Source organism: Pelecanus crispus, chromosome Z, assembly GCF_030463565.1.
Source record: "Pelecanus crispus isolate bPelCri1 chromosome Z, bPelCri1.pri, whole genome shotgun sequence".
NCBI classification, from domain to species: Eukaryota; Metazoa; Chordata; class Aves; order Pelecaniformes; family Pelecanidae; genus Pelecanus; species Pelecanus crispus.
The window spans coordinates 13656329-13671913 of record NC_134676.1 but is presented as its reverse complement, the minus strand read 5'-3'; the positions used below and the strand labels follow the sequence as shown (position 1 = coordinate 13671913).

At 41.1% G+C, this 15585-nt stretch overlaps 1 protein-coding gene across 1 annotated transcript in view; it reads left to right on the top strand.

Moving 5' to 3' along the window:
* The window catches only part of ADAMTS12 (ADAM metallopeptidase with thrombospondin type 1 motif 12), a 172328-nt gene extending 161675 nt beyond the window's left edge, over positions 1-10653 (top strand). Inside the window, exons 20-24 of the mRNA XM_075726476.1 lie at positions 2147-2299; positions 4542-4715; positions 6008-6154; positions 8127-8280; positions 10418-10653. Of these exons, the coding sequence (XP_075582591.1) occupies positions 2147-2299; positions 4542-4715; positions 6008-6154; positions 8127-8280; positions 10418-10653 (864 nt within the window). The remainder of the gene's footprint in view (positions 1-2146; positions 2300-4541; positions 4716-6007; positions 6155-8126; positions 8281-10417) is intronic.
* The last annotated feature ends 4932 nt before the right edge of the window (positions 10654-15585 follow it).

Below are 15585 nucleotides of genomic sequence, written 5' to 3'. Positions count from 1 at the left end.
TCTTATTGTTCATTCTTTTTAATTAATTTTTAGTCTACAATTGTCTGACTTTATTTTTGCTCTTTCTGTTTACCTGTCCTTAGTAAAATTTTGTGCCTGTTTTTAGGTGACATCTCTCCAAGGCATTGGTATTTCAGGACCATTGCATCTACCTAGTTGAATCTCTTGCTATGCTCTCGATCTTTCTCTTTTAGTGACTGCCGATATTCTGACATTTTTTTGCTCCTTAGGGTGTGTCTATACTGATAAATAAATAGTGCCCAAGAATAGTGATAATCACTGAGATGGATTGGTGTGACATGTCCCATAACACTATTGATACCTCCCAAGGGAGAGCACTAATTAGAGTGGGGCAAAACAGTGCCCCATGACACTGGTGCCTCTGTCTGTAACTTTTAACTTCTTTCCTACTACTTTCCCAGGTCATTCTGGGCTGTCACTTTTCCCTTTCTAAGAGCTTTCTGGGTACTAAAGATACCCCATTACCACCAGATCTACTCATTCTGCCTCTGTTATCGGTCATGAGAAGTCATCTGTACTTCCTCCCTCTCTACTAGACATCTACTGTGACAAGAGGAAGTCTTGGTTCCTGAATGACAAAAGGGAAAAGCAGTAAGTCTTCCTGAACTTCAGAGCAATTGCTCTCCTTTACATAACATTAAATAACGGTCAAGAAAGCTAAAGGTTTCTCCCAGAACTGTTTGCAGCATCATGCCTTTCTCTCTTGGCTCTGTACCAGCACACAACAGTTTTTCAAAGAATCCTGCTATGTTTCACCTCCCTCAGACAAGAACATAGAGCTTTGTCAGAATGATCTACCCAGCATCATCCCTGGAGCTATCCTTGGTTTTCTCATGAATGCTCAGAATGGAGCTTTGGTCAAAGACTAAGCAGCCCTTCAGTAAAGTCTTGGTGTTGTCAGACTGGTATAGCAGGGCTGGGGGGGAGCCATCAAAGAGTCAGCAATCAAGACAGGGATAGTCAATCCTCTTGAATAGACAAGTTGTCTTGGATAAGATGTGATTATGCAAAACTTAACACTGGTATGCAGTCTGCTTTAACAGGATCTTTGTGGCCTCTTGGACAGATGTCCCAGGAATCTTGGAAGCTGGAGATGGCATGCTGCAGAGGCCTTGCTGATTCACACTCTTCATAATGTGCAATTTTTCAAAAATTCTTTGTTGTGACCATTCACCATTTTTCCATTTCTCTGGTTGCATCTGGTAACAGCTCCATCTCTTCATTTTTTTTTTTTCCCTACCTTAGCTTCAGCTTAGTTCTCCTTATCTTTCCAAGGACTTTCCCTGTTAACTCTCCCACTTCGGTGCAGGGAGTTCAAACTACACAATAGCAGTTGCTCTCTTCATCATTTTGCAGTCTTAATCCAAGTTTATTTATGCTGTTTCTCGTGCCAGCTACAGGCTGCTTCGTATGTGCTGGATTTGACTCTGTGCCTATAGTTCACTGTTGCTCCCTTTTTAAGGGAGAAAAAGGTAAATGGGTGTCTCCAGCCACTTTTCACCTCTATCTGCTTCAGAAACAATGACAGTGACTTTTTTGTGAAGAGTGTGCACTCTTGGGATCTGGACTGGCATGATCAATATTCTCTTACCTCAGACGCTAAAACCCTCCCAAATGTTGGAAACACTTAGCCACTCTCTGAATTCATAATTTAAAAAATGCTTTTCCTGCACAGTTTTCCCAAGAGTCTCACACAATTTATTTCAGATTTTCAGCATTATGCACTCAATTTGCTGAATATATCATAAGCAGTATTAGGGATAGAGAGGGAACAGTGCTGAAGATTGGATGCAATGACATTTTGTATTGGATCCCCAAACATCACAGAAGGAAACAGTGGGACAGACGGTACAGATTTAGAATGTCTCAGTAAGCAGGAGTTTGTCAAAGAAGAGCAGTGCATGGTATAAATCAGAATTCATGTTTTCTTAACAAAGCAACAAAAAGACCTCCTTCAGAACCTTAAGTAAGACTTTGGTGAATTTGAAATCTTCTTTTTAGTATCTCAGATAAACTAGGTCATCTAAAATGGCTCTAGATATTTATATTTAGGTTCTTGGATTGTTTCCAAAATGATTTACTAATGTTGAGTTTGCCCCTGGGCTTTCCTCTCACCCTTGTGCAGTGCTCTACCACCTGTGGAATGGGGGCTTTCTGGAGACATGTGGAGTGCAGCAGCAGGAACACATCTCACTGTCAGCACATGAAAAAGCCTGATTCTGCAAGAAAATGTTATCTCCGCCCATGCGCTAGCTGGAAAACAGGAAATTGGAGCAAGGTAACTTCATTCAGAGCTGTGTGTGAACTTGTGTGTGTGAACTTGAACTAAGCTTGCTAACTTCAAAGAATAGGGAGTTCTAAATACTTCATTTTTAAAATAGTTACTTACTCAGTGAATGCATACATGATTCCCAGTTGACCGTTCAGCACTAATTTACTAATTTCCTGACTAAGTTATTTATGGAAATGCATCTGCTGTGAATTCTGTTCTTCCTGTGTGGGGGTCATGCTCATTAATTCTTGCATCTAGAGCTAAAGCAAGGCTCACTGTCCATGTTCTGTGGAGGTCCCAGGGCAAAGCTGTATGTATTTGCGTGTGGCATCTTTTCGATCTCTGCCTCCAGAGGCATATCCTGATTTTAAGAAGGAAGTGGGAATTTGGGAGAGGGAGTTGGCATAGTCCTATTCACCCTTGCCACTGTGTATTATCTCTCAGATGACATGGTCTGTTCCCCATTCATGTAACCTCTAAGTTTTACATTGTAAAGCTAAAGAAAAATGTAATGGGGAGAATGCCTGCTATGGCTAGGGTCTTATTTGGTCCTATTTATGTACAGAGGCCTAGTCAAGAGACAGGAGAGTGTCCAAGGTGGTAAGTGGAACCCAAGGAATTGTGTTTGAGTTCTTTTTTGGTATTATAAGATGTGTGGTGTACACCTGGAAGGACTTTGGTGACTTCTTGAATCCTGTTACTTTTGTCTTCACCCTGTTTAAAATTGGGGCTTCAAACAGTGTGTTATTTTTCAAGAATCAAAAGAGAAAAACTACAAAATTCTATTTGAAATAATGTTGATTTAATAAAGAAAAAGATAGATCTCTCAAACTTTCTCAGTACGTATCATTTTTGTGGACAATGTTGTTGCCATTGGACTAGAGGGCAGATTCATACAAAGAAAAGGTTATTGTTACAAACCCTGTGTTATATTATTGAGCTCTTTGACATAGAATTGATTTGTACATGATATACGTGACTCTTCAGAAAGTCCAGGAAAGGCCAAAGCATTACATAACCACATTTAAGCCTTTGAAATTAATTTTAAATGATACATAGACATTCTGCAGTCCCAGTTGCAGTAGGGCGTATTTCACCTTCACTTTTTCTTCGTAAATGTTACTGCGCTTGCAACAAGTGAACAATAGTTACATCACAGAAAGCAGCTAGAAATCAGGTTTCATGATAAAATATTATAGGAAAGAAATGTTTCGAAGTGTCAGTCCAATTATGAGGCCAATTTGAGACAAAAGGCTTTTCCTAGCAGATTTCTGTTTGTGTTAGCCACCCTTATTTTCCAGCAATTGAACTACACAAACCTAATTACAATTTCATATATAAAACTGGCTATTTTTTGTTTGATTTTGCAAGTGGCAATTGTTTTTCTCATTACTCATTTCAAGCATTTTTATGTCCCCTTATCACAGCAAGATGGCTATATTCCCCTACTAGTGTAGTAAAGCTTTTTCTATTCCTTTTCTCTGATCTAGTTGTTCCCCTCCCTGAAAAGAAAGGTGCTTCAGACTAGATCTTACAGTCTAAGTTTAATACCAAATACAATTGCATGTATTTGGGGGCTGTGTGTACTCAGTTGCTTGCATAGTCACTTCTGTCCATTGTTTCTATCCAGAGGGACAGAAGCTTCTGTGAACAAGGGCATGGACTCCCCTTCCATCCATCCTTCAGCTCCCTGGGGAAGTATGATATTAATTTCCTTATTCAGCTGAAGAATGCTTATTTATGCAAAGGAGAACATCACCAGTTGTTATATTGCATCATGGTGGTAAAGCTGAAAGCTGGTCTGAGGTTATTCAGTGGTGTCGGTAGAATTAAGAAATCAACTTATGCAGCTGTGTCTCTTTCCTCCCCTCCTCCCTCAGAAACAACTAAAGAACTGACAATTTCCCTGCATACAGGATTTGTTTATTGTATTTATTGCGTTATGACTCTTTCACTATGACATTTTTGGAAATAGCTGGCAAGATTTCCCAATTAAATATGCATTTGTGTTATTAATGGATGTTCCAGTGAAGAAAAGGAAATATTTGTGTGGCGTGTTCTGATTTGCTATGATGAAAACCATAGTTTTTAAGCCTAACAACAGATTATTCTTACAGTAAGCTGGAAACTCCCTCTGTGAGTCAGGATGCTCAAAGCTGAGGCTGTCCTCCTCCTCTGTGACTGGGGAAGGGACAGCTGCTCAGCAGAGCATCGTTTGGAGATGTGCCCCTTTCTATTTTGTGTACAGTGCTCTGCTAACTGCAATGGTGGTTTCAAGACCCGAGATGTTCTCTGCATTGATGTTCGTGAAAAACGACTTCTAAGGCCTTTTCATTGCCAGTTACTCGGATATAAACCACAACTCAACACTAGTTGTAATATGGCGCCTTGCTTGCAGTGGCGTGTGGAGCCCTGGAATGAGGTATTGTTCTTTTGAAGAAGCTTTGGGAATGAGCAATTAGCTGTCAATAAACAGTGACTGTTAGATCCCATGCTGTTAGGTAAACTCACTTAAAGGAAGACATGCAGCTTGTACTATTCAGAGGCTCTGCAGTCCTTGTGTACAGTTACAGCAAAAATTATCTTGTTTGTAAGACTAACCAGAATCATTCTTAGGATTGTGTGTGATTCACAGCTAGAGCTGTAAATTACGATACCCTGAAAGAGAGAAGCAGATGGCCTGGAAGAAGATTTGTTTTAGATATCCTAGTGGATCAGTCAATGTGATTCATTCAGACTGATCCCTTTTGCTGCCATTTTAATCTTGCTTTCTCATTATGATTAATTTAGAATTTTCCTTTACACTTTTGGGCTGGAATTTTATGGGGCCAGAGACTGAGGTCAGACATAAGATAAATCTGTCTTTTGGGTGACTTTGTAACGTAAATCTGTGGCAACAAACTCATAGGCAGCCAGGCCGATATTTATATCAGCTAAAGCACGTGGCAATTCCTTGTAGGACAGGAACAAAGCATTATTCAAAGTATGTCTGGCACCTTATTTCATGTCAGAATACAAAATCTTCTGTGTATTTCAAGCGGACTCTACAGCAGACCTGGTGAGTAATAGTAAAAAATCATTTGGTAAGTAATACTAGAATGTGGACTAAAGAATGTTTAAAAAATGACCTGGGTCACTGTCTTTGTATGATGCTTTTATTGCTAAATAGTTAATTTATTGTATGGATTGGGTGAATTTCAATGTCCCCAGCTGCCTCATAAAAATGAGATGTTGCATCTCATGAACTTGTACTGTCTTCAGTAAATATTACAGATTAATCCTGCAGACATGTAACTTCCAATCTCATTCTTGTTAGAGGAGTCACTGTTGCCAGTGGTGCTGCGTCAGCAGTTCTGTGTTGTCTGTTCTATGTTGCCACTTCCATGCTGTCCTAATGCCTTGCATTAATACATGTCAGGAAAGCTTTCCCCAAAATATTTTGGACCAATAGTGGCTTCTTCCCTGTCTGTTTCCAAGCATATGATGAAATAAATGTCTTAGTGCAGAGCTTTTCTTCATATCTGGACTGTAAGACTTGATATGCAGGCTAGCCTGTACATCTTCCTAAATCACATGGGTCAGTGACATGCTTCTTGTTACCTGTGGCTGCACATTTCTAAATGAAACACATTTCCTACTGTCTTTGTAGTCTGTTTCTGGGTTCTCATCCATTCCCACCTCTCTCCTCATGGGTTTGTACACCTCTTTTGTTAGTGTTCGAGAACATGTGGTGGTGGCCAGCAAAAGCGACGTATCTACTGCCCAGAAGAAGGCTACTGTGACTGGACAAAAAGACCTAATGCCATTGCATCATGTAACAGGCAACCTTGTACGCAGTGGATTAACCAGGCATGGGGCCCGGTAGGATTCAGTTCTTCTTTGTTTTATTTGTTGTCCTGAGTTGGTCATGTTTGTTCATATTATCCACTTGTCTGTGAACCTCAGTGCCTATGGCAAGTATGATTTCTTATGCACAGCTGGAGCCACAAAATAAGATCTTCTGAAAATATTACTAAACATTTCAGAGCCAGCCTGTCTCAGTTCCTTCGGGTGATAGAGGTTATAGCTTCTACTTTTTGTTCCTGCATTACATGTTGTTGGATGGAGGGATGTTTTTTTTTCCTTTTCTAATAAAAAAGGAGTTATCATTGGCATTCTTCCATTACTCATTTGAAATTTTCCACTGGAAGAGGCTACTGGGTAGAAATTCAATCATGTTCAGTTAGGTAAAGAGTAAGGTAATATTTCAAGAGGATGACAAGACAAGAGCATCTTTAGAGAGGGAGGGAAAAGCTTGAATTGCTAATAAAAGTCCCTGATATGCACCTAGCTGAATTCTTCAAAGTACAACTAGGCTGTTTGATCTGTCTGTGCTTCCAGAGCCTCTCCAGTCATTGTAATGTTTTACTGTTTGAGTCTACTTGGGGGGGCATTGGGGGTGACCCTTAAAGCAACTTTGTGGAATATTGGACTTGCCCACACAAATGGAAATTCTGAATTTTGACCAATAGCCCTCTACTTTGGCTTCTTGAAATCTAATTGACAAATATGGGGTGTATCTTTAGGGAACCTTCCAGTATCTGCAATGTATGTTTAGTTATAAAGAAACTGGTATATCTAATAAACCTTACCCTCCAGTTTCCTTAATAAACCTGTTCATACATTACAAATAGTCCTCATAGCAGAAGAGAACATTGAAAGTACACCAAAAGCCAGGAGCCACAAATAAGGAAATAATGGAGAGTCATTTAACACAGAAAATTTAATGAGTTGTTTTTGACACAAAGCCATTAGGTGGGATATGAATATAATGTAATGTAGAGTTAGTGTAACTCTAACACTTAAATATGGAAGTGAAAATGTTGGGACATGCATAAAACAATTAACTGAATACCAAAATGCATAGCAGCTATTTTACTGATTTATTAATCCTATTTATTTTACTTTATAAAAACTCTATTTTAAACATTAATCTAAAGTTGCCCCAGGAGTACATAAGATCTTTTAATGTACTTCATACTAGTAACGTTGTGTCTTATGCACAGAGGTATACATTAGAGAGAGGGTAATTTGCAGAAAAATTAAAGAGGTACCAGTCCTGTCTTATCTCTCACGCTTCATTGGCTAGCCTTGTCTCTCTGTTGACGTGTTTACCTTGCTGGCCATTACTTATCTGGAGAGAAAAAGAATTTAAAATTAGCTGGAATTCTCAGACACTCTGGGATGTTGGAAGAATTAAATACATTTACTGAATAGTACAGGAGCATGTTTTGAAAATGTTCTTTTTTTATGTCCATCTATGTGCAGCCAGAATAAGCAGCTAGCAGTTGTTTTGTGGTCGTAAAGAAAGGGTAACAACAGTATAAATGTCACCAAAGATAAAACATCTTACTGAGCTTTTTTGAAATCTTCAGCTCGATCATTTCTAGACCTGACATTGCAATTGGTTATTCATGTTTAATTTGGACCATGAGAAAACACAGGGAATAAAAAATGTCAGTGTGCAGTACTAATTTGGATTACTACTCTCTTACTTTGTAGGACTGGCATTTCAGATCATCCTCCTCTTCCTTTGTAGAAAACAGTCCTTTTACCTGGTTACACATTCCAAGATGCTTTATTTGTACTATTTACCCCTCTACCGTATCCTGCCACATCTGGCCACAATGCACCATGGAGATGTCTGGATGGAGAATGCAGTACACAAAGTATTTCATTGGTTCTGGATCATACAGCATTTTTAGCTTTCCATCACATTACAGCTCAAATGTTGGCATATTACACAATTTCTGTGTAAAAGACTTTTATATATGTTAAAATTACTCTCTTTCAGTGCACTGTTTCTTGTGGAGGGGGCATTCAGCAAAGAACTGTGCAATGCACGAATACAGAAACTAATGAAACTGAAGATGACAGTATGTGTGTGGATAAACCCAAGCCCACAAAGTATCAGAAATGCAATCTGCAAGAGTGCAGGAAAAGTACAGGTATGATAATACACTTGCATCAGACAGTTTCCAAGAAGCTCTCCATCTGTGCTGATTCTGCAAAAACTGGGGGCTGACCCAATTTATCAGCTTGTTGTGAATACTACAGGCTCAGTAATAATAGGTCAGCCTAACCTGCTACTGCTCCGCTCCACTGTTGGCAGAATCACTTTTTCATGTTCTTCAGCCCTACTGGCCTTTGTTGCCACGATGGGGAATGCAGTTCTCTGAGCATGCATCACTGATTTATGATGCCACAACTAAATGAATAGGTCTGCTTGTATTGACCTGTTTTAGGTAACTCACAGGCTGCTTTGAGGACTGTGGAAGGACATGCTGTGAGTCCAAACAGATGCCATTTCTTAAGACAGATACCCCTATGGGAACTGCAAATTCTGGACTGGGAATGCAAGCAAGCAAAGTGAGACAGACACTGTAAGAAAAATCTGACTGGCAGTGAACCCAGATACAGTCTTGGCCCTATGAATTAAGTGTCCCACAGGGTGAGATTGTCTTCAAAATGAAGAGGTGAAGTCCTCTTGGGACTCAGGGTGTCCAGTGCTTCTCTCCTTCAAGGGTCCGGGAGCCCCGTTGTGTAGATGGTAACAGCCCAGAAAAGAAATGGCAGGGGAGGGAGGAAGCTTATGGAAGGGTATCTTTATCTATAGTCTGTGTACTGCAGTATCCAGCAGGTACCCTGAGGTAAGAACAGCAACATCTCAGAGTCCTTCTGGAAGAGCCTTCAAAGGCCTTTTGGAGGAGCATTCTTCCATCTTAGCAAGTCAGCAATAAGGGTCCAATGTGGCAATGAGACAACAGGTTGACTCCTGAGGGCAGTGCAGATCTGGCATACACTTGAGAGTGATGCATCACTCCTCCTGCTGTTCAAAGACTTTTAGTACATGTTTTGCCCTAGGGTTGAGTTAGTTTGCTTATCTCCTGTCCCTCTCATGATGAGCAAGACAGACTTGGATAAATACTACCTACACAGACTAGTAATAGTTATTTCTGTGAATAAAAGCTCAAGGGGCCAGTGAAACGTAAGAAATGCCCTACTGGGTAGACCAGTGGTCCATGCAGCCCAATATTGTGTCTCCAGCATTAGAAGTAGTCTCCAGTAGCATTAGAAGATGCTACTTAGGGAGAATACAGGACATTAGTCCTGTTCTGTGATTCATTTCTATGGTGTTCCTCCAGCATTCCCAACTGACATATTAGGGCTATTAAAGGCACGTCTTTTAACGTTTAAACTTTTTCTATGAATAAGTTGCATCCCTTTTTGACCCTGCGATGCTGTCTGCTTCCACCCTCTCCTGTGGCAGCAAGTTCCAGAGGGTCACAGCCTGCTGTGAAGCGAAGTGCTTTTACCTGTTTTAAACTACCCTTACACTAGTTCCATTGAGTTTCCCTAGGTTTAGTGTTGAGGGATTTGCTGAACAACAGTCTTGCATTCGGCTAATCCACTGCCTTCTTGCTTCTGCAAGCCTTGACTCTCCCGCTAGCCACCTCTTCTCGCAGCTGAGGACCCCCGTTTTGTAATACCTAACTAAATCTGACACATCTCAGTTTATTAAAGCTACCACAGACCTATCAGCACCGTAATACGTACAGTACCAGTCCCTGGCTTATTCTGGTGCTGCAGAAATTGAAGCATAGTCAAGCTGAACATGTAGTTGCACATGCCTTGTCTATGCTCTTCTGCCTGCCCTGCATGGCTCTGCAGCATGCTGCCAGCCCATTGCGCTTGTCTTAAATTCACTGTTAGAAGAATGCAGAAGTACCAGACTCACAAATCATTGTTGCTAGACTTTCTCTGGCAGTTCTTAAAAGTGGAAACATTAAAGTGAAAAACATAGATCAGCTATGTCTACTGAAAAAGTAAAGCCTCTCTGAAAAGTAATAAAAGAGTGCTGTATTTTCGAAGACAGAAGTTTGTATGGAGTTTAATAGGACCTGTTCACTTAAAAGTCCCTAAAATTTCAGGGGGATCGAGCTGACCCATAAGACAAAGGAAGAGAAAGCTATCATAAATAAAAGCCTTAACAGGCATGACTGTCTGGCATAAAGTCGTTTAAAATTCTAGAAATACAGATAATTTGTCAGCAAAATATAATTCTTCTTATCTTATCCACCATAGGACTACCCTGCAGCAAAGACCAACTGTCAGTTCACTTCTGCCAGAGGCTGAAAGGCATTGGCAAGTGCTTGCTGCCGACCATACAGACTCAGTGCTGCTTCACGTGTAGTCAGCCCCGAATTCGTAACAAAGCAAGATATTGGGATCAGCGAGGCCTCAGACAACAAAATTACACTAAATCTAGAAGAAAATCACCTCAAAACCAAGGAAACAACAACCAAGCTGCTTGGCACTAGCTGTCTTTTATCTGGTTGCTTTGAGTAGGGCTTCTGTTTACAGGTTTTACGTTCCTTCTTTTTTTCTGAACCATCCAACATGAATGGAAATCTGTGATCAAAACTGGGGAAACACATCCCTTAGGGTTACCAGTCCTAATTTACTGCTTCAAATTTTTCTCTGTCATGGTCCAAAATTTGTAATGTAATTTGCAATGTACCAGCAGCTAGTACTTCTAGGCATGCATAGAGGCTAGAAACAAGCTTGCAAGAATTTTTTTATATAAATTAATGTTTTACTTGTTCTTTCTTCTGTCTCTTTTCCGAAACCCACTTGAAACAGCAGCACCATTTACTCAGGAGTGCTGAGTGAAGGCAGCCGACGGGCCAGCAGGCACAGAACTGTGCTGTGGGCCAGATCCCTCTATGCTTACTCACTTTTCTGTTTTTAGGAATCAAGATGAAGTGGCAGTGTTTCCCTAAATTATTTGCTCACTTCATAAATTTGAAAGCAGCGTTTTATAATAACTGATTATGATAATACAGGCCAAATTGAAACATTGGGTTTTTCAAAAGAAAAAATGTTCATGTAGTTCTTGACTGAACCTCTCATGGATACCTCAGCAATAGTCTGTCCTGGACGGTTTTCTTCTGCTACAAATGTCTTGCTGTAACCTGAAAACCCCACCAAATATGGGATGCTAAGTTCCCAAATACATTTTAAGAAACATTTCTTGGTATCATGAAAGCAAAGCTGTTTGCATCTACTACCTTAATAGACATATTGTAATTCACACCAATACTCAATGATAGAGCTATCATTTAATCCAGTAGAGTGTAAGCCCACATCCACAAGACTACTCTGTCACCTCACTCACAGCAAACTTTTGCCCCAGTGCAAATCCTTGATCATAGTGAGGGTGAGGGTACCTGGGACAGGAGCCTGAGACCCAGAGTATCTGCATAGCTCTGGGCCTCAGGCATTAGGAGAGCACTAGCCAAATAGTGTGTCTGTTTTGCTATTGAAGAAAATGGCAGAACAAACTTTAGGGACACCAGACTAGACCCTTTGAAGCAAAGCTGGGCATTTTCAAAAGAGGTGGACAGAGTCTGTCTGACATTTAGATTCCTTTGAAATTCAGTAGGATTTGGACACCTTAGTTCTTCATGCTCTTTTGAAAATCTCAGATTTACTCCCTAGCTACCTGACAATTTGAGATTGTAATACAGGGAAATGTCACATTTTATGCAGTGTGGAGTGAGACACATAGCCATGAATCCAAGTGTCAGTGTGGTTACAGAGCTATGACTAGCAATAGCCCTATTTCTAGAAAGACGTTTGTGAAAGTTAATAGAAATATTTGGGCCTGGCTATAATGTATTAACCTAATGATGGCCACAAGTCTAATTGTCCTTTTTCATAGGTTTGTGAGCTTTCTCTAAGGGCTTACTTCTTCACCTGAAGTCACTGGGAGTTCAGGATATGCAGCATGGTAAGGTTAGATTTATTAACCTCTGTGGCAATATAACCCCAGTTATAGGTGCTGATAAAACTTAAAATCCACTGTTAAAAATATGGTGCTAGTGTAACACATGTGGGGGATAACTTATAATGGTGTATGTGCATGCATGTGTGTACATAGCATACATGCACATACTCTTAACATAATACGTCTATGGTGTTGCTGGCCAATGCCAGGCATAATGCTTTTTAAGTTTCACAGTGTGCTTATATCCTTCTAAGGTCCTGAATGGCTGCTGACCCTTTGAGCAATAGAAATCTGGGCAGTTCTTATTTCACTGGACACAGAAATACGGAATCATGTGAAGGAGTGGAGGTGTCCCATCTGATTTGGGAAGCATTTGGGCAGGGCTTGGCCTTAGGCTGCATTGTGCAGAGCAGAGCCTGTACTGCTACATGCAAGGCGGTTCTCTGATGGCCAAACAGCCTAGACTGGTGGACAGTACAGGTGCTTCTGATGTTCCCAGAAGCATCTTCTAGGATTTGGGCAGGACAAAGTTAGATTCACTTCAGAGTCAGACTCTTCTGTGCTCAGAGGTACCTGCAATGTTTTATCCACAGAGGTCAGCAGAAGTGGGCCAGCAGGTATGTGGGCTAATGAGAAGGGAGATGACTGAGTAGGTATAGTGCAGGTGGGAGGAAAAGTGCCTGGGAGGGTTGTCCCTTCCAGTATTCCTTATGGCAGTGTGGAGTAAAACCATTTCTGGCTTCATTGTTTTCTTCAGGGAGCTGTAGTTTCATTTGAAATGGATAAAAGTGAATAAATTATATTATGGACATTAATCAAAATAATCTTTCTACCCAGGGAACCACAGTCATCACTGTTGCTCAGCTTAAAACTTTAGGGAAAAGACTGTGACAACAACATGAACTGTTTTAGTAGAGTAGTGCCACTGCTGTATTTTACATAGGTTCTTACATCACACTCATCAGCCTAATATGTCCTTTATGCTAATAATATGTGCAATCATCCCTCCCATCCATTTCGCATGATTCCTTTCTTATGACATAACTATTTTTAAGTAAAGGGGATTTATGATTGTAACCCAGATTGTCACTATTCTCAAAACTGAATAGAGTATTAAGTGCGGAGGCATAATATTATATTCTTATATTAGCCTGAGACACATCAGCTTCAACAGGTTGTTCAGGAAAAAATGTGTATTTGGCACATTCACTGCTTGTTCTAACATTTCAAGGTTTTAAAAGCAAACTATGATGACATATTTGTTTCAAGCTTCAATAAATGGCATTGCTTAAGTCTGGTGTCTCTGGTATTTTATGTTTCCAGCACAAGAAGATTCATAAGATGGAATTCCAAGGAAAGAAAAGCTTAGAAAGTATCTTTTCTATACCAGGGAAATCCTCATCATTGAGGTATTTTGATGTTTGACATTCCAACATAAAAGAAATCATTAAAAAGGATGAGGGAAAAAGTAGCAGAATAAAGCATGGTGCTAAGTAAAAATATACATTAGTTATTTCCTATGAAATAGATGGCATCTCACCACTTCTAGTCCAAGCAGATGTGCCATAGCTCCTTGGCAGCAGATGGGTGCATGTCTGTTGTGTCTGTTGTGGGATCTGTTTGTTTTCCTGAAGAGCTGTATACAATATCATCATGCCGTCCACTCCGCAACCCCCCAGAATCTTTTCAATACTCAAGTTTTGCAAGTACTGCTGATGCTGATGCCCAGAAACTTTATCACACTAACCCTGTTCCTTGACACACAGCCCAGGAGCACAGGCATTACAGTTATGCATATATGTCTGGGTAGAGAGCACCATCATTTTGCACTGTTACCAAACTCCACCCATGCATCCATCCATGGGTTCAGCCTCATAACACCCTATGGAAGTTGCAGGAAGTTGCTCCTTCTTACTTCACCAGGTAAGTGTGGATCCCCAGCCCATAGGGGCAGCATCCTGCACAGATGCTCTAAGGGAGAGGAATTAATTCAATTGAGAAATGTGTTGAAGCTCCCTCCACTTTGCAAAGGCTCATTAGGCATTCACTGGATGACCTGCTGCACAACGCACAGCCTGATGAGCAGTTTCTGCTGTCTGCTGCACTGCCTGGCATGGCTCGCTGCACTACTTTGGCCTGGCAAAACGTGCAGCACCCATCAAAGGAACTGCCTTTTGTCTGCCTAGCATCAGCTCGAAATGAAATCAGCATGAAAGTAAAACATTGTGCTTGTGGCTCTAAGTGATTCCTTCCATGATTTTAGTAGAAATAGGGTCCCTAGAGCGGGAGTGGTTCAGAGCAAGCAGTTGTCCATTTTCCCCCATGCCTTCTGTAGAAAAGCATTCATCTGTCAGTGGCTGTACCAGTTTCATGGAAATACATGAGAAGTGCTTGATATTACCCATGCTTAAGCAGAATTAAGTGTGTGTAATGTAGAGGGAGGCATCCAGGCATAGCTACAGGGAGAAGTTATCTGCTGCATTTCGTAAGTAATAACTGACTGTCTGCTAATGCAACCTCCATCTGTCCATTCTACAAGTTGGTTTAGGGCACTTTGAGATCTGGGACACTGCTCAGGAAGACCCAAAATGTCACACATAGTGAGAGCAAACTCCGCATCGTGTGTCCCTCAAATGGTCTAAGGCTGCTAGCTGCAAGGGCGAGTGGTTTCTGGCAGCTAGTGACAGCAGCCCTGCTGTGAACCAGCTCTGGGTAAGCCAAAGGCCAGATGAGCATCCTCCCATCAACCTGGAGGAACTTCTTTCTTCAGCTGGGTTTCACATAGGGTCTGATCTCGTGCTCTGCAAGCCTAGCAGGTTAGGCAGTGAGATGTGTGTAGGTGTCTTGTTACTACCTAAATGTGAAAACAGCTACTTTGTGGTATCAAGGCACAGACAGGACTAGACCTTTTCAGCAGGAGATTTCTGGGTGTGCAGGCCTCTCTGCTAGCAGGAGTACACTTGTGTGATGATGGGGTGAGGTGAGGGAGAAGTAGGGATTTGAGGAGTGGCATTCCAGATGGAGGCACTAATGCAGCAGCACTGTTAGATTAATTCTGTGGATACGGAAACACAGTATATTGGAGACTTAAGAGGGACAAATTTCAGCCCTGTTGAAGTGAATGTCCTGGATGGCCTTGTTTTCCATGGGTTATCATGTCCCCCTGGAGAACAAGACTTGGTGACAGACACCTCTCTCTTCATTGGACTGATCCAGCTGTGTTTACAGGGACTCATTCTGCTACAGAATGATCATTAATAAGAAACATGGTTTATTGCTGCTGCCCAGTACTGCAGCCTCCCCGGTCCTTATGCCTGCAGGTGGTAGAATATAGGGAGCTCACACAAGGAGACTGCATATTTCTGCGACTGATTGATCCCAACCTCCTCCTTTCTCTTAATGAACAAATGCAGGTATCTCCAGCACACCCACAGGAACAAAACCTGGGATGTCAGAGCCAGGA